This window comes from Leuresthes tenuis, unplaced genomic scaffold, assembly GCF_036924035.1.
Source record: "Leuresthes tenuis unplaced genomic scaffold, fLeuTen1.0.hap1 SCAF_15, whole genome shotgun sequence".
Classification (NCBI taxonomy): domain Eukaryota; kingdom Metazoa; phylum Chordata; class Actinopteri; order Atheriniformes; family Atherinopsidae; genus Leuresthes; species Leuresthes tenuis.
In genome coordinates, this window is record NW_027325369.1 from 31,945,361 (window position 1) to 31,968,114 (window position 22,754).

At 43.2% G+C, this 22,754-nt stretch overlaps 1 protein-coding gene across 1 annotated transcript; it reads right to left on the minus strand.

The window, feature by feature from the left end:
- Positions 1-157: 157 nt before the first annotated feature.
- Positions 158-21,667, minus strand: enpep (glutamyl aminopeptidase). Its single transcript, XM_072365816.1, has 20 exons — positions 20,826-21,667; positions 19,210-19,351; positions 18,500-18,634; positions 18,290-18,410; positions 15,086-15,240; positions 12,588-12,701; positions 12,372-12,506; positions 12,216-12,281; positions 10,825-10,890; positions 9,637-9,797; positions 7,901-7,983; positions 6,302-6,438; positions 5,921-5,976; positions 5,682-5,832; positions 4,800-4,873; positions 4,517-4,621; positions 4,248-4,421; positions 2,121-2,261; positions 1,202-1,283; positions 158-680 (listed from the first exon to the last, which is right to left on the minus strand). The coding sequence occupies exons 1-20, from the start codon at positions 21,449-21,451 to the stop codon at positions 522-524; spliced, it is 2,883 nt and encodes a 960-aa protein (XP_072221917.1). The 5' UTR covers positions 21,452-21,667; the 3' UTR covers positions 158-521.
- Between the last annotated feature and the right edge of the window lie 1,087 nt (positions 21,668-22,754).

Sequence of the window (22,754 nt, forward strand, 5' to 3'; positions counted from 1 at the left end):
TCACTGAGTTTCAGCACCTGCTGTGGAGCAGATTCTTTTCCATTTGACCCCACATGTAAAGCCTGGGAGTTTTAAAGGGGGTGCACTTTCTTTTTCACTGTAAAGCTTAGCCTCCATCACAGCTGATCGCTAAAGGTAAAATGAACAGGACTCAAAGTCATTTGAATAAAAATGTATTCATTCAGCTCCACATCTGTATAGAGACACTGATTACAAATACAATCAAACAGATGTGTTTTCTCATTGTGGAAACCGTGCACAGAGGCTGGATGCTTTCTGAGAGCAAAAATGCCCACAAAAGCCACAAAAGTCTGCATTCACGAGCTCGCCAACACCTTCAATTTAAAAACAATCAAACTCAAAACTGTATATCATAAATATTTGCACTTTATAAGTTAATTACTTATTATTGTGTATTTTACAAATATGTAAAGAGGAAAAGTAATAAAATATAATTAAGTAGGTGGCATAAACATCCAGGCGATGAGCAGAAATCAGGCCTCGGTCCTCCACCTGTGGCGTTACTCGATGCTTTCTGCAACGTTGCTCATCAGCCAGAGCCTGATCTCGTCCTGGTTCCTCCTGATCCACTCGATGTTGTTCCTCACCGTCTCCAGCGCCTGCTGCCTGGGCATCAACCCAGCTCCAGCATCTGGGGTTAGTTTGAAGAAATGCTCCATCTAAAGAAGCAGAAAACTCAGAAAATCATATTTCACGCAAAGCAACCTCCAGACATCTGTCACATTTTCTCCAGAGTTTGAGCATCTGCTCAAAGGGGGAACTTTCAACATCTGGAATCCATTGGAATTAAAAACATTAAAGTCTGGAAGCACTTTCTTTCTCTTTCAGGCTGTTTTGAGTCATATAAAACTGTAAAGGATCAGACGTACACTTGAGGGATCTGGAGATAATGTGGAACCCCTTCTTTTAAAATGTTAAGCAACTTTAAATCCACAATAACGGACAGGAACGTTTCCCCCTGTTTTACAGTTTTATATTGAACTGTTTCTCAGTCTCTTCCAGTCCAAGAAAGACTTTTTAGCTATGCTGCAAAAAAAGAGGCTATTTTATTCAATCTGTCCGTGCAACATCTAATACTGAGAACTGTTCAATGGCTGAGTTTAAAAACTCAATAAAACGAAGGAAAAGAAAGCCAGCAGCCACCAAAGCAGGAGTATGTTGCATGAAGGCCGGTGCTAACCTTCCACAGCAGCAGATCTGAGTTGTAGGTGGTGGTGATTTGATTCGGCAGGCGACCGAGGTTCCTGTCATTGATGGTGTATCTGTTCAACACAAAGAAATCATGACCATCTTCCACAGAAAAGATGAAATTATCTTTATGAAGACACACCGAAGACTTTAAAAAGCCCAGTTTATTCCGCTCTGTCTGAAAGTTTCACTTTAAAAATGACCAAATTACACAATTCACGGCCAGAAATGAATTAATCGTGTGTAACAGTAACAAAAATAAGTGAATATAAGTGCAAATTGCTCCTCAATGTCTGGGTTTAAGGTTCGGTCACGTGACTGAATCAGCTGCATCAGTCATGTGACCAAAATCTACCCAAAAGAACAGCTCAGAGCATCTTTGATTGAGAAATGAAAGCACAGCTTGACTTGAAAACAGGAAAAGGAAGCAGGATGATGTGTATAACACCCTGTTGTTTGGGGAGCTGCTGGATCAATGTTAATGTCAGTTTTTCACCTTTTAAATCCAAAATTTGTATTTTTTTTCATAGATTGATGGCAATAAAACTGTTATTTCACAGCATGACTTATCTTTACTTCTAGCTCCTATTGTTTAAACTGTGATAACTTTGTCTTTTCTTATCAGCTCTGACTTCTAACTGGAAATCCTGATAAAAGCGTGATGTCGTTTCATCTGTTAATCTGTCTTTGAACATCTTTAGTAGCTGATATCTTATCACAAGTTATCACACAACATAATAGGATGAATATTTGACTCCGAACGGTCAAAGTACAACAGTGTTTTTGGTACTTTTATGATGTAATGACACCAGTGAGGACACAAGGTTTTGCTTGTAAGCTTATAAGCTAGCATTGGCTAACTTGATCAGATCAGTGTGGCTTCAGGATGAGTAAAGCTTGGCTACACTCACCTGTTGACCAGGTAGTTCCAGTTCAGCGTGGTCCAGTCCCAGGCCATGCTCTGACCCAGCGGGTTAAATGACACATATCGCACCACAGTGAACAAATCCTGACTCCTTATCACGCTCTCGTTTTTGGATGCCTCCAGGAGCCTGTCAGAAAGGAAGAAATGCAACTTAAGTTTCGACACAGGCGATTGTCCTATTGATGGCGTTCAAATTACTCTCTAAAATCTATAATAAAACATTAAAAGTCTTCTTTCATACAGTGTTCAGTATGTAGACTTATCACCAGTTTTATTTCTGTCTGAACCCTAATTAGCTTTCTGTCTCTCGCCATTTTCAACCCACAACAGGAAAAGTCCATGTTTGTCCAAAATTGACTTTAAAGGTCAAGTGTGTGGACTTTAGTGACACCCAGTGGCACAAATTACAAACTGCAACCAACAGAAAACCCCTTCTTTTGTCCAAGGTGACTTCCAATTATCTACAGTCTTTTGTAGAGTCTCATATGGATATTTTCTTTTTACAGTATCTCGGATACTTTTACATGTAGACTGAGGAAGTTGGGGATCGAACCAGCAACCTTTTGACTCTCATTTTGTATTGACTCCCTGAGTTTACATTCTCTTGGTTCTCTTTGCCAGTTCATTGGGCCTCCTGCCCTGTTGCCATCAGCCTGCAAGCTGTGCTTGTTCATAAAGTATTTTACTTTATATCTTTGGTTTACATCCTGCTTTGGCAGCATCTGGTTTATTTAAGTAAAGTCCATCATCATTACTCCGTGTCCCTGACAGCCTGCTTTACGGTCTACTGTCACAGGTGGAAAAAACCATAAGAATTAGTTAAAATGTTTCTTTTCTATTTGAAGACCTTGATCACATGATCACAGAATGCTGCTTTACATTTATTCAACCTGAGAAGGACGTCACATCAAAGCTGACAGTGTTCCAGTTGAAAGTCGGAAAACCGGACGGATTCGCACTCCGGCTACTTGTGTGGAAAGATCAGAGCTACATGTTCACTGATAGAGTTTGGATCAGCACCATGTGTTTGACCGATTTAAGGGGACACAAACAGACAACAATCTATGTGCTGAGCAGCCACATGAGGTCTGGGTCAGGGAGGTGGGCTGGGCAGCCACTCGAGGTCTGGGCCGGGGAGGTGGGCTGGGCAGCCACACGAGGTCTGGGTCAGGGAGGTGGGCTGGGCAGCCACTCGAGGTCTGGGTCGGGGAGGTGGGCTGGGCAGCCACATGAGGTCTGGGCCGGGGAGGTGGGCTGGGCAGCCACTCGAGGTCTGGGCCGGGGAGGTGGGCTGGGCAGCCACATGAGGTCTGGGCCGGGGAGGTGGGCTGGGCAGCCACTCGAGGTCTGGGTCAGGGAGGTGGGCTGGGCAGCCACATGAGGTCTGGGCTGGGGAGGTGGGCTGGGCAGCCACTCGAGGTCTGGGTCAGGGAGGTGGGCTGGGCAGCCACATGAGGTCTGGGCCGGGGAGGTGGGCTGGGCAGCCACTCGAGGTCTGGGTCAGGGAGGTGGGCTGGGCAGCCACTCGAGGTCTGGGTCAGGGAGGTGGGCTGGGCAGCCACTCGAGGTCAGGGCCGGGGAGGTGGGCTGGGCAGCCATTCGAGGTCTGGGTCGGGGAGGTGGGCTGGGCAGCCACTCGAGGTCAGGGCCGGGGAGGTGGGCTGGGCAGCCACTCGAGGTCAGGGTCGGGGAGGTGGGCTGGGCAGCCACTCGAGGTCTGGGTCAGGGAGGTGGGCCGGGCAGCCACATGAATCCAAGTTCAAATGAAACCACCATCATGTACAACCTGAGCTCAAATCTGGGATCTCCCTATGACCAACACCAAGCTACACGACCAGCTGATCATCACTCGGAGCCGTATATCCCTGTTGGGGGGGTGAGGTTAGGGGTCATTCTGCCTTTTGAGTTATTCCAGTTACTCATGCTTGCTTTTTACTTCACATCATGGCATAAAGCCACTTCCACAACAGTGTTCTGGAGGAAAACAGGATACAAATCCCCACATTTTACATCAGTCCTTGGGTAGACCCCCCTATACACACTCAGCTTCTTCATTTCCATCCCGACTCTGTAATTAATGATGTGTTCAGGAAAGAGAAGAGGTTTTAATTACTGATAGAGAAGCTCCACATTCTCCACAGATGCCAGCCCGTACAGCAGCTTGTCCTTCTCCTGAGCCAGAGTCGTGTCTTTGTACTTCTGGAACATTACGTTCCACTTCTCCACGGTGCCCGACTTCTTCATGCCGTACCGGTACACCAGCAGTCTCAGGTTCACCGGCACACTGCTGCAGGTCAGATGGTCAACAGGTTACCAGAGACTAAACCGACCGTCGTCACGAAACAGCATCAAAGTCATAGAACTGAAAGCAGAAAAGCCAACCTGACGCTGCCACTGATCCACTGGTCAAAAATACGGGAGGCTTCATTCAGAGCGTCCTGATCGCCCATCTGACACGCGATGTTGAGCACCGTCTCCCTGAGCAACCTGCCAAACACAACCAGAGATAAACAGATAAGGAGGACTGCACCTAACTGCCCTGAACTGTCTGTGTTTTAGCACAGTTTAATCTTCGTTGGACTCGTTTTCTGAGCAGATGGAGAACAAACTGGAAGCTGTGGTTATGAGATGACACTGGTTTGATTCCTGCTGGCTGCTGTCGTACCTTTCTATCTGTGATCCAGCGTCTGTCCACCCAAGTCTCGTTGCTATTGGTTTAACGTGGTCCCCAAAGAGTTTCTGGTGATGAGAAACAGGAAATCAACGTGAAAAAGTCTTTAAAAAGGAAATTAGTTCCTTTTGCATCACTGAAGATTTACTTTGTAGCTCTGAAAGAAGTTTTATGTGATATGAATATCTGTATTTTTACAGTATAAATGCAACAAACTTCTATTTCTAAACTTTATTCAGATGATTTAGGTTTAAAATATCTTTTACAATAGAAAAATAAAAAAAATTAAATAAGAAATAATAACTAAATAAATGGAAATATTAAGACAAATTTGTTTTAATTTATTAATTAATTTGTTTATTTTATATGTAAATATATTAATCTGTTTTAAGTTCATTTTTCCACTTAAAAAACTCATTTATATTTCATAATTTCTTAATATTCTCATTTAGTTTTCTATATTTTTCTCCTTTTAAGGTTTTATTTAACAATATTTAAATTATTGACAAAGAAAATGATCATTATTGTTGTTTTTTCATGTCTAATTCATGAATTTATTCTTCTGTATGTTTCTTTATGTATTTTCTCAGATTTTAACATTTTTTGGACATTTTTCCATAATGTTTCTGGCTTTTTTCCTGTTTCAAATGTAATATTACATATAAATATATGCATGAATATATTATTTTATACAAAAACATCAAATAAAAAGACACAAAACATGAAGTTTTTAAAGAAGTTCAAATAAAAAGGAAAGTTTAGGACGTGATTACATCTAATTTAGTTGATTTCAATGAGAAGGTTCGTTGCACATTTAGATTATAGATAAACTTTATGATAAATGGGTGTATTGTCAGCTTGAAACAGCTGTTTCACCTGAAACTTCGGGTAGAGCTCGACGTTGTTCGACAGCATGTTCCGAACGTAGGCGATAGAGGACGACACCCGGCTCCACACGATGTAGTCCGACTCATTCTTCAGGTACTTTGTGAGATTGAAAGCATTACCGTAGTCTATAACGTCAGCCCTGAGCGGCGAAAAGGGAAAATAATCACTCTTTGTGTCTCTAACAAGCAGATCTTTGCTCACACAGATGTTTTTAGGAGACATTTTACCTCGCAAGAGCAAAAATATCATCAATGTAACTTGCACGATCGGCCGCGTCAAACTCCTGTTAGAGAAAACAGATGTTGGTTCATGTAAACATCTGTTTCACACATTAAAGTTAGCATCAGGGGTAAAAACACAGTTTACTACAGCAGGTATCACTGCAGGTCTGTGGTCCAGCTGTTGGCTCAGTTTTACTGGACTGGTCACATGGATGCAGACAAACTTTAGCCTCAATAATGTGAAATGATACCATTTGTATCATCTTTCTTTAGATTTTTAATTGTCTCTGAAGGCCAATAACAGTGCAAGATAAGCTGTTAAAGTATAACCAAACAGAGATATGTTAGCAGCAACATTAGCGTGTGTGTTGTGCGTCGATCTGATACCGAATGGTTGGTTTGAAGCTGTTGGCTGATATCGGTCCACATGCTGTCGTCATGGTTGACTCTGTAGAATCCGATGTGATCGTTGTTAATCTTCAGCAGTCCGTCCACAGAGGTCGAGTAGTTACCGACGACCAGCTCTGAAAGTCAAAAGAGTCATCAGTGTGTGGAGAATGTGTTTGGATGCTTAAAACTGCAATAACACACTTTAAAATCATTAATGTCACATAGAAGAAGAGTTCTGTTCAGGGGGTGATGAAGAAGAGGAGAGTGGAGGCATCTGTGGATGCTGTTTTGAGAAAGTTTGGTCATATTTCTTATGATAAACAAGCACAGACAACAGCAGATGAATCAACCTCATCAAGGAAGAGAAAACATGAAGAAGAGAAGTAAATTCAGGATGGATGAAGGCGGAAAACAGGGATAAAAACTGTGGCTTTTATAGATAAAAATCACTCAAAAAGTTCCTTGTTTTCTCCTCATTAGATGATTTAACCCACAATTATTCAGATTTCAATTGAATTCAATTCACTATTATGTGTAAAGGGCCAAATCATAACAAATGTCATCTCAAGGCACTTCAGATACAATCCAATTAAAATGAAAAATTAAAATTAAAATAAAATGTTACCACTTTATACAATCTGTGTTGATCTTCAGTCATCAGAACATGTAAATATTTCTGTATTTTTATGTCCTGAGTTTAGATTCTTTCTACCACCACAAACCTTCTTGTATTAGTAGTTAGTTTAATGCTATATTTGATGTTTCTAAGTCTTAGATTAAAACACATTATTGTGGTTCGGTGGTGTCTTCTTTTTAAAAATGGCGTTCCACAAGGTTCATGTCTCAGACCCTGTCTTTTTTCCCATTTTTATACATGATTTGTTCGATATATATGTGAATCCTTACTCTGATGTCAGTGTGAGTTACACTTCCAATCAAAATATGACAAACACAGAACTCTTTACTGTCAGATTTTAACTTGTCCAAACATGGTTTTGTTCAAATTTTCCCTGAATGAGAAAAAGTCCTGAAGATCAATTTTTCCAATTGATCCTGAACTTTCCTTGAAGCTTCATGTTGATCATGTTATGAACAGAACTTCTGGTTGTCAGAGCTCACTTTATGGGTCCATTAATTATTTTACCTTTCAAGTTAGAGGGAGATTGATTCCTGCTCTGGTATTTTTCATGATTGATTATGTCGATATTGTCTAAGAATACACCTCTGGAACTCTTCTCAGAGGTCTGAATGTTGTTTTTAACACTTTTTGCACAATTGTTTGGATGTATCTATAATTAAATATGTTCACTGGGTTCTGTTAATGTTCATTGTTCCTTATATTTCATCCTAAACACACAGAGACATGCAATATCCTTTTTTCTGATTTCCAAAGTGGGTCATTTCAATAGAGAAAATCTTTTTTTCTGTTTTTGATACAATTAATCTTTTTTTTTTTTTAACTCACTGTGTTATTTCGTAACTTGTATTTGTTCTTCCCTCTGTTTTGTTGAGGTATTGGAAAGTTTTAGGACCCCGGGGCCATTCTTTCAATAGAATAAATTATATTTGTATATATATTATAAGTATTCAGCCTACCTGAGGCGCTCTTGTCAAACATAATCTCCATATTCTTATCGCTCTTCACAGAGTGCCATTTGACTGGAATTGTCCACTTGTATCTGTAACAAAAACACATTTTTATTAATTCCCTTGAAAACCATGCAAAGATGTACATTTAATCAGTTTATACTAAAAGCAGAGATCAGCTGCCCCGAATCTGAGGTTTGCATTTGACTAAAACAGGTTATAAAAACAGTTAACTCACAAAAGACTAAACCAGGAAGAGTTCGTAAGAGACAAAAAAACACATAAAACAATGAAGAAATCTCCACAATCTGGGAACTGGAAACCAAAATTCAGGGAGTTCATAAACTGAAGATGCAGATGTGACAGGAACAGAACAAGTTAAACAACTTTTAACAAGTCCTCAAAACTGTCTGAGCAGACGTCTTTCTTCTTTTGTTTCCTTTAACAAACCATAAAGTCCTCTTGTAGATGGTGTAATTACCCGCTGCACTTTCAACCAAGAGATGCAGGTTCGACATCCGGTTTCTTTCCCTAGGACACCCGTTTCTTCACTTTTTGGCCACATCCAGTCAATAACGGCACATAACTGAAACACTTATCACTTCCTAGTTGAGTTTAGGCAATAAAATGACTGAATAAAGTTATATTCATTATAGCAGGCATGAACAAATGACCAAATTGATTAATATACTTTAATCTCCCTTTTTAGAGGCACAACTGCTAATTGTGGCTACCATTATGTCGCTACCTTTACTTACTGGGAAACTCATTAGTGTATCCGACTGAAACTGCCTAAATAATTAGAAAACTATGTCAGTGGCTCAAATTTTTTTTTAAAAAAAGGCAAAAAGTGTTGCTAAAATAAAAGCAAAAAGATTATTTATGCACTAATTACTGTATATAAAGGGAAATAACTGTGTTAAATCACAGCCACAGTGACTGGAAGAGGGGAAGATTAGCAGTGCTAGCATCTAGTTTAACTCGCTGTCAGAACAATGACCTAAAAGCTATTAGTCATGTAGGGTAGCTTTTTGTTCCAACTTTACAAAGAAGAACTATACTTTAAAGTTTAAACAGATCAATTAGTCCCTGACCACTTTTACTGCACGTTGAATTAATAAGCTAATTGTATCGTTGCGCCCTGGCAGGAAGTACCATTGTGTCATTTCTGTTTTTGGAGCCTGATTTTAGGAGGACGATCAACCAATAGGTGAGACGTTGAGCCCATGATATACTAAACCTAACCCTGTTCAAGTCAGTTACTGATCTGAACAACTGGCGTTAGGAGATAAAAGCTGAACCCCTGAGCTCCAACATGCTACTAATCAACCCAGGAGGTATTTTCATGCAAATGCACAGCTGAGGGAGTAACAATCTCGTAAATTGCCAGCTTATACATGCTAGTCATTAGCCTCTAATGCACAGCTGACACTTTATGATCCTTTGTAATCACCTCAGTTACCATCACAGGCCACTCAGTTTCCAGTGCTAGCTTATTATGGTTGGGTCCCTGCCAAGTATTCTTATTTTTAATCATTTAACTGCATCATAATTGGAAGAGATAATGTTTACCATTACAGAACTGATGGATTCTAGTCCAAGACCGGCAGAGCGTTGATAAACGAAAGGAAACAGCTTGAATTTGTAAGTAGAATTCTAGTTATTGAGTTAGCACTTTAATTCTTTATCCACTCTGAAGATTCAACCAGTAAGACAAGGACATCTGTCTTCCTTTCGTCACTTACCCAAGAGGTGAAGGAGGTTGGGTGGGGTCAGCATTGGGGTCCAGGAGGAAACGCTTTTGGGTCAGTTTGGCATCTGTGGCGGACACAGACAGATCCACCACAGGATAACCCATCTGTTTGGTCCATGTGTCCATAACCTCTGCAACGGGCAACCCACTCACCTGAGCACAGAGAGGAGAAACTGGCTGATAGAAATCTTTCTTTCACAGAAAATCTCAATTTTAAGAGACTGGGCTGATTAATATAATGAATGTTTCATAAACTGTATGTGAAATATAGATTTAGGCACTCTAAGTCCCTTAAAGTGTGAGCTGATGGTCACTAGATGCTGGCTCTCTATCATACCTATCGACTATTTAAAAAGCCTCTCTCATAGGATATTAAGTAAATAACCAGAAGCCTGAATCACCTCAACTGGTCCCTAAAGATGTGGAGAAGCAGTGACTCGACTCCCAAGTGGCCGAGCTCCTCACCCAAAGGGTCCAGACACCTTTCTGAGGAAGTTAAGGTCCACTGCTTCTTTTCCTGATCTCATTCTTTCAGTAACCTCATGTCCAGAGGTAAGGGTTGGAGGATAATCAACAATCAACAGATTTGCCTCCTCCACTTGAGGCAGAAACTCACTCCCAACCCAGATTGGGCATTGCATCCTTTTCTAACTAAGGACCATGGTCTGGTACCCATAAGTCACAATTATCATTCCTGGACTGTGGGACGCCCCAATGAATGCTTCAGCTCTCAGCTCAATGAGGCCTACTGGACCATATCCTCTGGAAAAACAAAACTGCAATCCTCGGCCAACCAAGCTGGACACTCTCCAAGCAATTCTGTCCATAAAGTTTGTATAAAGAATCTGTAACAATGGGCAGCCCTGGCAGAGTCCAACACAGCGTTGAAGTGAGACCAACTAACTGTTGGCGAGGCCAAATGGTCTGTAACAAAGGGTACCGCCATATTCCAGGAAAACCTCCAACAAGACACCTTGTGGGACACGGTCGTGGCCTTCTTTAAGTCCCCAAAACACATGATAAATACCACATTCTTCCTCCTGAATTCGGAGATCAACAACCAGCTGGATTGTCTCCGGCTACCTGGCATGAGCTGAGAAATGTGTTCCCCTGTGTGCAAACTGTATAAATCTGACTGATCTGGCAAGCAGCGAGATAAATTAGAAAAGTTCAAACATACATCAGCAAGAGAGGCCCAGAAGTTGGCTGTTTTGGCATTCTTGAAGACGTAGTCATTCAAATATTTCTGCAGAGAGAAGCAAAAATGGTCAGAAGAAGAACTTCTATAAATCTAAGGCAAGGCAAGTTTATTTGTACAGAACAATTCAACGACAAGGTGAGATCAAAGTGCTTTACAGAGACATTAAAACAGAAGTAATAAAAAATAAAAAGCATGATTTAAAATTTAAGCAAAAGAAAGAAATAAGAACAATAGATAAAATCAGACAAAATTATATATATGAAAGATAAAATCAATGATTCCGTTTTGAAACTGAAGCTTATTCAAATGCAGCTGAAAATAGATGTTTCTTCAACCTGGACTTAAATACTGAGAGTTTCAGCTGATCTGAGGCTTTCTGGGAGTTTGTTCCAGACATGTGGAGCATAGAAGCTGAATGCAGCTTCTCCAGGTCTGGTTCTGACTCTGGGAACTGATAAAGAACCGGATCCAGATGACCTGAGGGGTCTGGGAGGTTCACAGTGGGTCAGGAGGTCACTGATGTATTTTGGACCATTCAGAGCTTTATAGACCAGCATCAGAACTTTAAAGTCTATCCTCTGATGGACTTTAAAGTTCTGATGCTGTAAAGACTTCACAGCTGGACTGATGTGCTCCACTTTTTTGGTCTTAGTGAGGACTCGAGCAGCTGAGTTCTGGATGAGCTGCAGTTGTCTAACTGACCCGTAAAGATGCTGTTACAATAATCAAACCTATCCATCCATCCATCATCTGCCGCTTCTCCGGGGGTCGGGTCGGGGGCAGCAGCTTGAGCAGAGAAACCCAGACCTCCCTGTCCCCGGCCACTTCCTCCAGCTCTTCCGGGGGGACCCTGAGGCGTTCCCAGGCCATAGTCTCTCCAACGTGTCCTGGGTCTTCCCCGGGTCTCCTCCCAGTGGGACGGGCCCAGAACACCTCCCCAGGGAGGCGTCCAGGAGGCATCCTAACCAGATGCCACCTCATCTGACTCCTCTCGATGCGGAGGAGCAGCGGTTCTACTCCGAGCCCCTCCCGGATGACTGAGCTTCTCACCCTATCTCTAAGGGAGGCCCAGACCCCCTGCGAAGGAAACCCATTTCGACCGCTTGTATTCGCGATCTCGTTCTTTCGGTCTCTACCCACAGCTGGTGACCATAGGAGAGGATGGGAACGTAGATTGACCAGTAAATAGAGAGCTTCGCCTTCTGGCTCAGCTCCTTCTTCACAACGACGGGTCGGTGCAGAACCTGCAACACTGCAGACGCTGCAGTAATCAAGCCTACTGAAGATGAATGCATGGACTAGTTTTAAAACGGGGGACTAGTTAATAAAAGAAACTTCATCCAATTTCAAATATCCACCATGAGACTCACCCGACAGCCGTCTCTGAACATGTCTCTCCCCATCCAGTCCTCCAACATCCTGAGAATAGACGCTCCCTGTAAAAATTATTTAATCATAAAGCTGAGAAATGGTTTCCATGAACTTTAGATGAAAGACTGTTGTTAGCTTTTCTTGTCATTTCGTACCTTGCTGTATGAGATGGCATCAAACACCGATGTGATCTCTGCCGGACTTGCCACATTCACAATGATGGGGTGAGAGGAGAGGAGGGCGTCGTCCACCATGACGGGAAGCACATCGCTGATAATCATGATGTCTCGCTGAGTCATCACACAAAGACAAGGGTGGATTTCAGCAGACTGTCGTCCTGTTTCTGCATATTCTTTAAAAACAGAACTCACCATGCCCCAGGTAGGCTCTGCCTTCTCCACGCCAATATACTCAAAGAAACTGGCAAAGCCTTCGTTTAGCCAGAGGTCATCCCACCAATCCATGGTGACGATGTTCCCGAACCACTGCAAAGGTTAATGAGTAGGAATTAACTTGGGAGAGGTCCAGTATACATCTGATTTTTCTTTTTCCCCACATTTTATCACGTTTATGACGAAGTATTTTTGATTTACTGTTTAATTCATCCTGAGCTTTTGTCTAAAAAAAATGGTATCAAGCACATTTCGACTGCGATATTTCCGTCAATGCTTTTTATTGATCAATCATTTAGTATTTATTGACCAGTGTGTTCAATGGGATCACAGAGAATGACAGAAGAGCCAGAAATAACACTCAGTTAGCATGTTAAAGGTTAAAGGTCATGGCAGCACAGTTAGAAAAAGACTGAACAAGGATGGCTTGTTTGGAAGGGCTGCAGGAGAAAGCCTCTTCTCTCTAAAAAGAACATGGCAGCACAGCTTAGGTTTGCAAAGCTGCATCTGAACAAAGCACAAGACTTCTGGAACAATGTCCTTTGGACAGACCAGAGCAAAGTGGAGATGTTTGGTCCTAATGCACAGCAGCACGTTTGGAGGAAACCAAACACAGCATATCAGCACAAACACCTCATACCAGCTGTCAAGCACGGTGGTGGAGGGCTGATGATCTGGGCTGGTTCTGCAGCCACAGGACCTGGGCACCTTGCAGTCATTGAGTCCACCATGAACTCCTCTGGATACCAAAGTATTCTAGAGTCAGATGTGAGGCCATCTGTCCCACAGCTAAAGCTGGGCTGAAACTGGCTCATCAACAGGACAAAGATCCCAAACACAGCAGCAACTTTAACATGCAAAAGATGAATACATCTTACATTTCCTCAGCCCTTCTTCATCTTGCCTACTTCACATCATTATGTCTCGGTCCCCCAACGTTTGAGAAAATCCAGGCAATCTTCACTTCTACATCCCTCATGTTACGACATTGTACCGTCCAGACAGGAACTAACAGTTCTTGCAGCACATAGTGGATAGTGTAGTGGTATAACTGCCATCTTTCATGTGGGAGATCTGGGTTCAAATCCCCTCCATGAAAGGTATTACCTCCAGTAGGGGTCCTTAGGCAAGACCCCCTTACCCTATATGTAAGTCGCTTTGGATAAAAGCGTCTGCTAAATACATAAACATAGTAGCAGGGTGTAGGATGCCAAAGTCAAAATGGGATTTACCTTTGGCTAACCAACAAACTAAAGAAGAAGGCAGCAGTGACAGATGTGGAAGTGAGAGCAACCATCAGGAAGAAGGAAGATGAGAAGCCTGAGAAATACCAGGGACTGAAGGAAGAAGTTTGAAAGATGTGGGAAGGGTGGACTTCTAGTTATGTGTACAAATGCACAAACATATAAGAGAAACAGTTATGATTGTACTCACTACCATTGATTTATACGTAACAACGGGTTTAAGGTTAATCCTACGAAGCATGTGAGATTCATAGGGAACCGGAATGGATCCATAATTCCTGTAATCGCATGTAATCAGTTCATAAAACTAACTTATCGCCAGATTTCTTATCTCCCACCAGCACAAAACTGCTGATATGTGGTGGTACAATGTTCCCTCTCTGAGCATCATAAAAACTTTGAACAATAGCATTTAAAGGGTTTTAAACATTTACGATTCTGGACTCTGGTCTTTTTTGCTGTAAAAGGTTTCATTGTCAATATATATTGTAAAAAAAGACCTGATGTCATTTATTTTCTAAGATATGAGCCAAAACTGCTCTAAAACTGCATTCAAACCAGGTATGGAAACGACTCTAGATATGATCTTTCATCGTGTATTAAGACCAGACGCTTGGATTTGGAATGATACGAACATATTAGATGCACTTTAGAGTAGAAGTCTAACAAACTTATCCCAAAATAATCCAAAAGTGTACTCCATAAAAGCTGTGGAAAGCCAAAGACCAACTGAACAACCGGGGGTCAGATTAGGAAACGAGCCATCAGAAACCAAAAGGATTAGAGAGTGAAAACAACTTTAAACTTTAAACTTTAAGCAGAATGAATCACACTTCAGTTTACCTGGACATCAGGTAACTCTCTGAGTTTTATCCCCTCTGAAGAAGCCAAAAGTCATTCAGAGAGTTCAGTTGGACCGAACAAAAGGAGGAGAAACTAACTGCTTTATGGAAGCAGCACAAACGTCTCATACAATGGTTTCATCTGCACTTAAGAACCCAGCTGTGGCTGAAAGCTGCTTATCTTATTATAAGTTACCACCAGGTGCATGATGGGAAATAATCTCAGAAAAACCTTACAAACAGCGACCCTGTCATATCTGGAGTCTCTGTTAAATCCTCAGTCTGTGACTTCAGACTCTGTGGATGTGAGAGGGAGTCAGGGGTTCGTCTGTCAAAGTTCGGGAGGCTTTCGTGTGAGTTTGAGCTAAGTGTGTAAAACCAAAGTTATTACCTGGTGAACCAGCTCGTGGGCGATGACACTGGCCACTCGCTGCTTGTTGCTGGAGGAGGACTGGTTCTCATCGTACAGCAGGTTGGTCTCCCTGTAGGTGATCAGACCCCAGTTCTCCATGGCACCAGTACCAAAGTCAGGGATGGCTATCTTATCTGGATCGAAACAGCATAGAGAGTCCTTCTGAGGTGAATTACATTACCGCCTTACTGATTCTGACCATACTTTTCATATTACACTGCCTCAGACCAGAGGACCATGAAATACCACAGTCCAGTCGGGTGTCATTACTTTGCCTTTAAAGTTTTCGTATTGTTTAATGCTGTGGACTGTGACAGGATGACACCCTGCCCTGTACTTTTACCCAAATCCTAACCATTTGGTGTGTGAATAAAACTAATGAGGAAGCTTAAAATGTCTCTAAATCACATATAGTGGCAGCATATTTCTACACACAGCCACTTAGTTAAATACGAGCCATGGGGTCTCTTAGCGAGCTAAAACAAGACCACTGAAGCACTTTTGTAACTTCCTGGTTGAGTGTCAGCAGAAGCTTGGTTAGGGATAGAAAACAATCACGGATGGATTTACAACACCTTCCCTCTGCTGTGGTCTTATTCACGGATGCAATTTGAACACTTAATATGCAGTTCTGTGATCTCTGGAGGTCCCATGAATCCTTGGATTATATTTGAAGGTCTGAACTAACAGCACTTTAGTTGTTATGTCGGTTCGACGGCACCATCAGATCACTCGATTCTTGACCGATTGCACAACATTGGACTTTTAAATTTGGTCTTTCTTTACATCTTGCATCGTGTGGAGCTGTTCTGGACTTCCAAAGAGACACTTTTCAGGAAGGTTTTGGTGTAGATTATCCGTCATCCAGGTAATAATGATTCTAATTCCCTCAAGGAGTCCAAGACAAAGTCCGATTGCCCTTATTCCAGCTCTCAGGATCACTCTTCAGGAAGGTTTAGCCCTTATTCCAGCTCTCAGGATCACTCTTCAGGAAGGTTTAGCCCTTATTCCAGCTCTCAGGATCACTCTTCAGGAAGGTTTAGCCCTTATTCCAGCTCTCAGGATCACTTTTCAGGAAGGTTTAGCCCTTATTCCAGCTCTCAGGATCACTCCTCAGGAAGGTTTAGCCCTTATTCCAGCTCTCAGGATCACTCTTCAGGAAGGATTTGGTGTAGATTCTCTGTCAGCCTTTATTCCAGCTCTCAGGATCACCTTTCAGGAAGGTTTTGGTGTAGATTCTCTGTCAGCCTTTATTCCAGCTCCCAGGATCACTCTTCAGGAAGGTTTAGCCCTTATTCCAGCTCTCAGGATCGCTCTTCAGGAAGGTTTAGCCCTTATTCCAGCTCTCAGGATCACTCTTCAGGAAGGTTTAGCCCTTATTCCAGCTCTCAGGATCACTCTTCAGGAAGGTTTAGCCCTTATTCCAGCTCTCAGGATCACTCTTCAGGAAGGTTTAGCCCTTATTCCAGCTCTCAGGATCACTCTTCAGGAAGGTTTAGCCCTTATTCCAGCTCTCAGGATCACTCTTCAGGAAGGTTTAGCCCTTATTCCAGCTCTCAGGATCACTTTTCAGGAAGGTTTAGCCCTTATTCCAGCTCTCAGGATCACTCCTCAGGAAGGTTTAGCCCTTATTCCAGCTCTCAGGATCGCTCTTCAGGAAGGTTTAGCCCTTATTCCAGCTCTCAGGATCACTCTTCAGGAAGGTTTAGCCCTTATTCCAGCTCTCAGGATCACTCTTCAGGAAGGATTTGGTGTAGATTCTCTGTCAGCCTTTATTCCAGCTCTCAGGATCACCTTTCAGGAAGGTTTTGGTGTAGATTCTCTGTCAGCCTTTATTCCAGCTCTCAGGATCACTCTTCAGGAAGGTTTAGCCCTTATTCCAGCTCTCAGGATCACTCTTCAGGAAGGATTTGGTGTAGATTCTCTGTCAGCCTTTATTCCAGCTCTCAGGATCACTTTTCAGGAAGGTTTAGCCCTTATTCCAGCTCTCAGGATCGCTCTTCAGGAAGGTTTTGCCCTTATTCCAGCTCTCAGGATCGCTCTTCAGGAAGGTTTAGCCCTTATTCCAGCTCTCAGGATCGCTCTTCAGGAAGGTTTTGCCCTTATTCCAGCTCTCAGGATCACTCTTCAGGAAGGTTTAGCCCTTATTCCAGCTCTCAGGGTCACTCTTCAGGAAGGTTTAGCCCTTATTCCAGCTCTCAGGGTCACTCTTCAGGAAGGTTTAGCCCTTATTCCAGCTCTCAGGATCGCTCTTCAGGAAGGTTTAGCCCTTATTCCAGCTCTCAGGATCACTCTTCAGGAAGGTTTAGCCCTTATTCCAGCTCTCAGGATCGCTCTTCAGGAAGGTTTAGCCCTTATTCCAGCTCTCAGGATCACTCTTCAGGAAGGTTTAGCCCTTATTCCAGCTCTCAGGATCACTCTTCAGGAAGGTTTAGCCCTTATTCCAGCTCTCAGGATCACTCTTCAGGAAGGTTTAGCCCTTATTCCAGCTCTCAGGATCACTCTTCAGGAAGGTTTAGCCCTTATTCCAGCTCTCAGGATCGTTCTTCAGGAAGGTTTTGCCCTTATTCCAGCTCTCAGGATCACTTTTCAGGAAGGTTTAGCCCTTATTCCAGCTCTCAGGATCACTCTTCAGGAAGGTTTAGCCCTTATTTCAGCTCTCAGGATCACTCTTCAGGAAGGATTTGGTGTAGATTCTCTGTCAGCCTTTATTCCAGCTCTCAGGATCACTCTTCAGGAAGGTTTAGCCCTTATTCCAGCTCTCAGGATCACTCTTCAGGAAGGTTTAGCCCTTATTCCAGCTCTCAGGATCACTCTTCAGGAAGGTTTAGCCCTTATTCCAGCTCTCAGGATCGCTCTTCAGGAAGGTTTAGCCCTTATTCCAGCTCTCAGGATCGCTCTTCAGGAAGGTTTAGCCCTTATTCCAGCTCTCAGGATCACTTTTCAGGAAGGTTTAGCCCTTATTCCAGCTCTCAGGATCGCTCTTCAGGAAGGTTTAGCCCTTATTCCAGCTCTCAGGATCACTCTCCAGGAAGGTAAAACTGGGGGAATTGATCCTCATCCAATCCAGAATTTATACTTTTAATTTTCTACTTTGCTGTCCTTTGTGAATTATTCGTTTCAGGGGTCAGAAATTAAAACAGAGTAAATTGTAAATTAAATAAAAAGAGAGGACAGACGTACCCAGTTTTGAGATGGAATAGGACATGTTGAAGTATTCCTCAAAGTAGTCAAAGATGACCTTGGTTGTGTTAGCTGCGTACTCGGCTGTTGTTAACTGAGTTGGCTGGGCGTAGATTCTCAGCTGCAGGGGAAGACAGAGCAAGAATCTCAAAGTGCTTTTAAATATCTACATTTTTTGTAAATGTACCGATAGTGAGAGGTTAAACTCACAGGAATTCCTCTGGCAGAAGTTCTTTCCACAAAGTCGAACTGGTGCACAGCAAAACAAACCAAGTAGGTGCTCATTGGAACAGACTTCTGGAAGGAGGTTTTCATTTTATTGTCAGGCAATTCCTCAGGGGAACCCTGGAGGGGCAGAGCGAAAGGTTAATGGGTTAAAGCGGTGGAGGGTGGATCCACTGGCCTAAAAACAGAGCCACAGAATTTATTCCCGTGCTGTTAGTATTCAAGATGTTCACTTCAGGATTAAACCTCTGCAGAGAATATAAGAGTTTAAACATTTCTGAAGATGCAGGCGGGACTCAAACAGGTTCTTTTGTGGATTAAATCACAACAAAGCAGTGATGATGTTGCTTTAAATCTGTCAGAACAGTCGCTGGGCGAATAATGGCGTCTCAGATCTATTCCACATGTTTTTATTCTGTCATTTTTCTTTTTCTTCGTGTTGCACTGATGTTTGGACAGAGCTTTATAGATTAAGATGGAATTAAAAGTGTGTGGAGGGTCTAAATGCTGCTGCATACTTGTGAATACCTACAGATCTGCTGCCATATCCTCAGTCAGTTGCAAATGTTTGGAATCTGTGACTCTGCAGCTGATTTTTCAAGCATTAGTTGCATTAGTAACAGTGGGCCTGAGGTTTTGGTGGTTCGCCCACCTGTGGTAAAGCTTTTGGCCAAAGTTTCTGATTCGACTTGTACCTGTTGTGGCATGTTGGACAGAGCGCTGTAGCTTGCATCGTGGGTGATGGAGACGGTGTAAGTGGCTTTTTTGTTGGGCTCATCAAAGCAGGGAAATGACTTTCGGGCGTCTGTTGGCTCATGATCAGTCGCAGCGATCTTCCTGGTGACAGGAAAGACAACAAAAATACAGCAAAGTTTGAACAGAAGAAGGGCAGTGATGTGTTACACATTAATGAACAACATGTGACAGAATCTCCTGGATATTTACACAAACTGGACTTTGAGTTGGATTTTTGGGTTATCGTCCATTTCAATGTGCTGAACCAGTGTTGAGTCGACACAGAACAGACAACTTAGCAAAGAAGCCGTTTTAAACTGGATCTTTAGGCACTTTGTTACAAAGACACATCATTTGTTCCCATTTCTTTAGCTGCATCTATGAAAAACAGCAAAGAAAACACAGTTTGACAGACAGAAAATAGGATTTCTGCAGCAACAAGGTGATTCCCAAAGAGCTATTAGCTGAAAATTTGGCATATCTCAGCATGGTGTGCAGTGTGTCCTTAAAACATTTGAGGAAACTGGACAAGTGGAGGACAAAAGAAGAAGTGTCAGGCCTAAAAAACTATCTCCAGCAGATGAACAGGATCTGAAAGTGATGTCCTTAAGAAAGAGGAAAAAATCCAGCTGTGACCTGACAGGACCTGAGAGATGCATCTGGACCTTCAGCTGATCCATCTACTGTTGGCCCAAGCCTCATCAGAAATGGTCTCCATGGAAGGGTGGCTGTCAAGAAGCCGTTCTTAAGGAAGGGAAACAGGGAGAAAAGGCTGAGCTGTGCCAAATGACACAAGAAGTGGACTGAAAATCAGTGGCAACAGGTCTTATGGAGGGATGAATCCTCCCCAGAGCCCGGACCTCAACATTATTGAAGCAGTGTGGGATCATCTGACAGAGAACGGAACAAAAGGCAGCCCACATCCAAAGAAGAGCTTTGGGATGTCCTTCAAGAAGCCTGGAGAACTATTCCTGAAGACTCCTTAAAGAAATGACAGAAAGCTGGTCTCAGAGGGTTCAGGCTGTGTTGGAGAATAAAGGAGCTCAGACCAGAGATTCACTTTAAAGCTGCTGAGAACTGATAAAAAACTCTGTTTCTGCCTCAGATTCTGGGTTTATGTTCATGTTTGACATGTTTCAGTGAATCATGCTGAATCAGGACTTTTAAACATCATTGTAGAAGCCCAAAGCTTTGCTTTAAAGAGCCCACATCTCAATCATTTCCACGTTCAGAATCTACTGCGATAAGTTAAAATATATTAAATATTCAGTGAAAACGGTACTTCATTCATCTTTGTCACATTTCAGCTCCTGTGTCTTTACGGCGCTTCCACTGAAAGACGCGGTCTGATTGGACAAAGATGGAGGTGCATGAGCCAGCTATGTGTGATAAGTCCAGCCAGCTTTGTGGCAGGTGTCACACGGATACGTTTCGTGCTGATGTCACTACGTAAAGGAGTCTTTTGTGTAGCTGTTTAACTCTGCTGCACAAAAAGCTAAAACACAGTGAATGGAGACAGTTTTACCTCTGAAATGAAAAGGTTTGTCATGTGCGTGATGCTCAGAACAGGTCTTACTTGGTGTCGCCCCCCTCTGTGTAGATGACCCTGTAGAATCCCACCACAGAGCCGTTCAGCCAGCCCTGGAAGTCCAGGCTGAGCACGTACACCTCCTCCGGGCCGGTGGCGGCCAGCTCCTCGGTGGCCTCCACCACCACGTACTGCTCAGGTTGGTATTCAAAGCAGCTCTTCACCGCCACCTCCCTCTGACCCCCCTGGCTGCTCAGCATCTTCAGCCTCGGCATGGCGCTGACAAACGTCTCCCTGATGTGCAGCCACAGGTGCCGGGTGGGTTTGCTGACCTGCACCTGAATGTCCACCGTTCCCGTGTAGGTGTCATCGACCAGGTCCGGCTCCAGGTGCAGGTCATAGTGAACCGGGTTCACGTAGTCAGGCAAACGGAAATTCCTCCAGTCCCCGCTGGAGTCGGTGGAAGGCAGGCAGGGCCCTCTGCCAGGTGGAGGGGGCTGGGGAGGCTCTTCTGTGGGGACCGGTGTGGGTTGTACTGTGGAGGAGGGCCTGAGGCCCAACCCCAGGCCCAACGCCAGGGAGCAGAGCGCCACCGTCCCGCAGATAAAGACTACATGTTTCCCTCGAATGCAGTAACGCTTGTGCTGCTTCTCAACATCCATGCTGTCAACCATGGTGACTTCCAAACCTGAAACCTTCCCTGGCCCAGAGCAGGACTCTCTGAGGGTAAACTGCTGTGAAACTGACCTGGAGTCAGAGCGGCTGGATTTGGCTCCCTCAGTATTTAGATTAGCAGTGTGAGCTGAACCAAAGCTTACCCCTGTGGTGCTGAGGGGTGGAGAGAAGAAAGAGGAGGAGAAGTGAGGATAGGAAATCTGTCAGCAAAGAGAATCTCACACAAGGAGTGAGAGATTTATTCTGTCCTTGGTGCTGTTAACACGCCTCCTCCCGTTAAACATCTACAATCAGCTTGTAAATCAGCGAGCTCGAGTTCAACTTCCCGTGTGTGGGGTTACAAAAATGCAACAGGACTGAAAATAGACCTTCATGTGTGCCAGTTACTGTAAAAACAAGCGAGCCAGAGTGTGTGTGCATGTGAGAGTCTTTGGTTTAAACCAGAGTGATTCGATCTAAACTCCGAAGCACCGACAGTGGACACGAAGAGGAAAAAGTCTGCTTTCGGACATGACTGTGCACGATGTGCCAAATCAGCTCCAGAACGATGGCAGCAGAGAAGTGTGAAATGCAAACTAAAACAATGGCTGGATTGTGCAGCCTGGGATTAACTTTGTTTCAGTGGCTGCAGGAACCTGACCACAACAGCACTGGAGCAGAAAGAAAAGTCACCGAACTGAAGGAAACAAGATGTTTCTGAGGCACAAAACTCAAACAGCTTCTCTCTTCATCTGTAAGCCCAGAAGCTTTGGTCCAGTCCTCGTTTCTATATGTTGTGTTTAAAAGGAGGCAGACTTTGTTCAGAGGAAAAAAATCCAGATAAAATATTCTACTGAGGCCAACATTGTATTATTTTAGTGTAACAAAAGGAATTCTGACCCCAAACTAACTGATCAGCCTCATTTCTTTATGACCTTTCATCTCTAGTGTCCTGATCAACAGTTCTGCAGCTTTCTGAAGCTCTTTCACAGTTTTTCTTTGGACATTTTCAGTCCTTGTTCCTGAGCATTTTCAGTGTTTTTTCTTTGTTCAGCCACTTAACTCTGAGCTATGAAGCATTCAGGCAGGAAAAAGGCTCCTAACTCAAGGGATGAACCAGTGTTGTGTCGACACAGAACAGACAACTTAGCAAAGAAGCCATTTTAAACCGGATCTTTAGGCACTTTGTTACAAAGACACATCATTTGTTCCCATTTCTTTAGCTGCATCTATGAAAAACAGCAAAGAAAACACAGTTTGACAGACAGAAAATAGGATTTCTGCAGCAACAAGGTGATTCCCAAAGAGCTATTAGCTGAAAAC

What these genes read in the sequence shown, in the direction of transcription:
- enpep (XM_072365816.1), bottom strand. Translation starts at nt 21,451, where the DNA reads ATGGTTGACAGCATGGATGTTGAGAAGCAGCACAAGCGTTACTGCATT. An exon ending in CTATTCCATCTCAAAACTGG is followed by an intron (nt 15,241 to 18,289) that starts GTACGTCTGTCC and finishes GTTTCGATCCAG; the next exon opens with ATAAGATAGCCATCCCTGAC. An exon ending in TGGATCAGTGGCAGCGTCAG is followed by an intron (nt 4,422 to 4,516) that starts GTTGGCTTTTCT and finishes TCTGACCTGCAG; the next exon opens with CAGTGTGCCGGTGAACCTGA.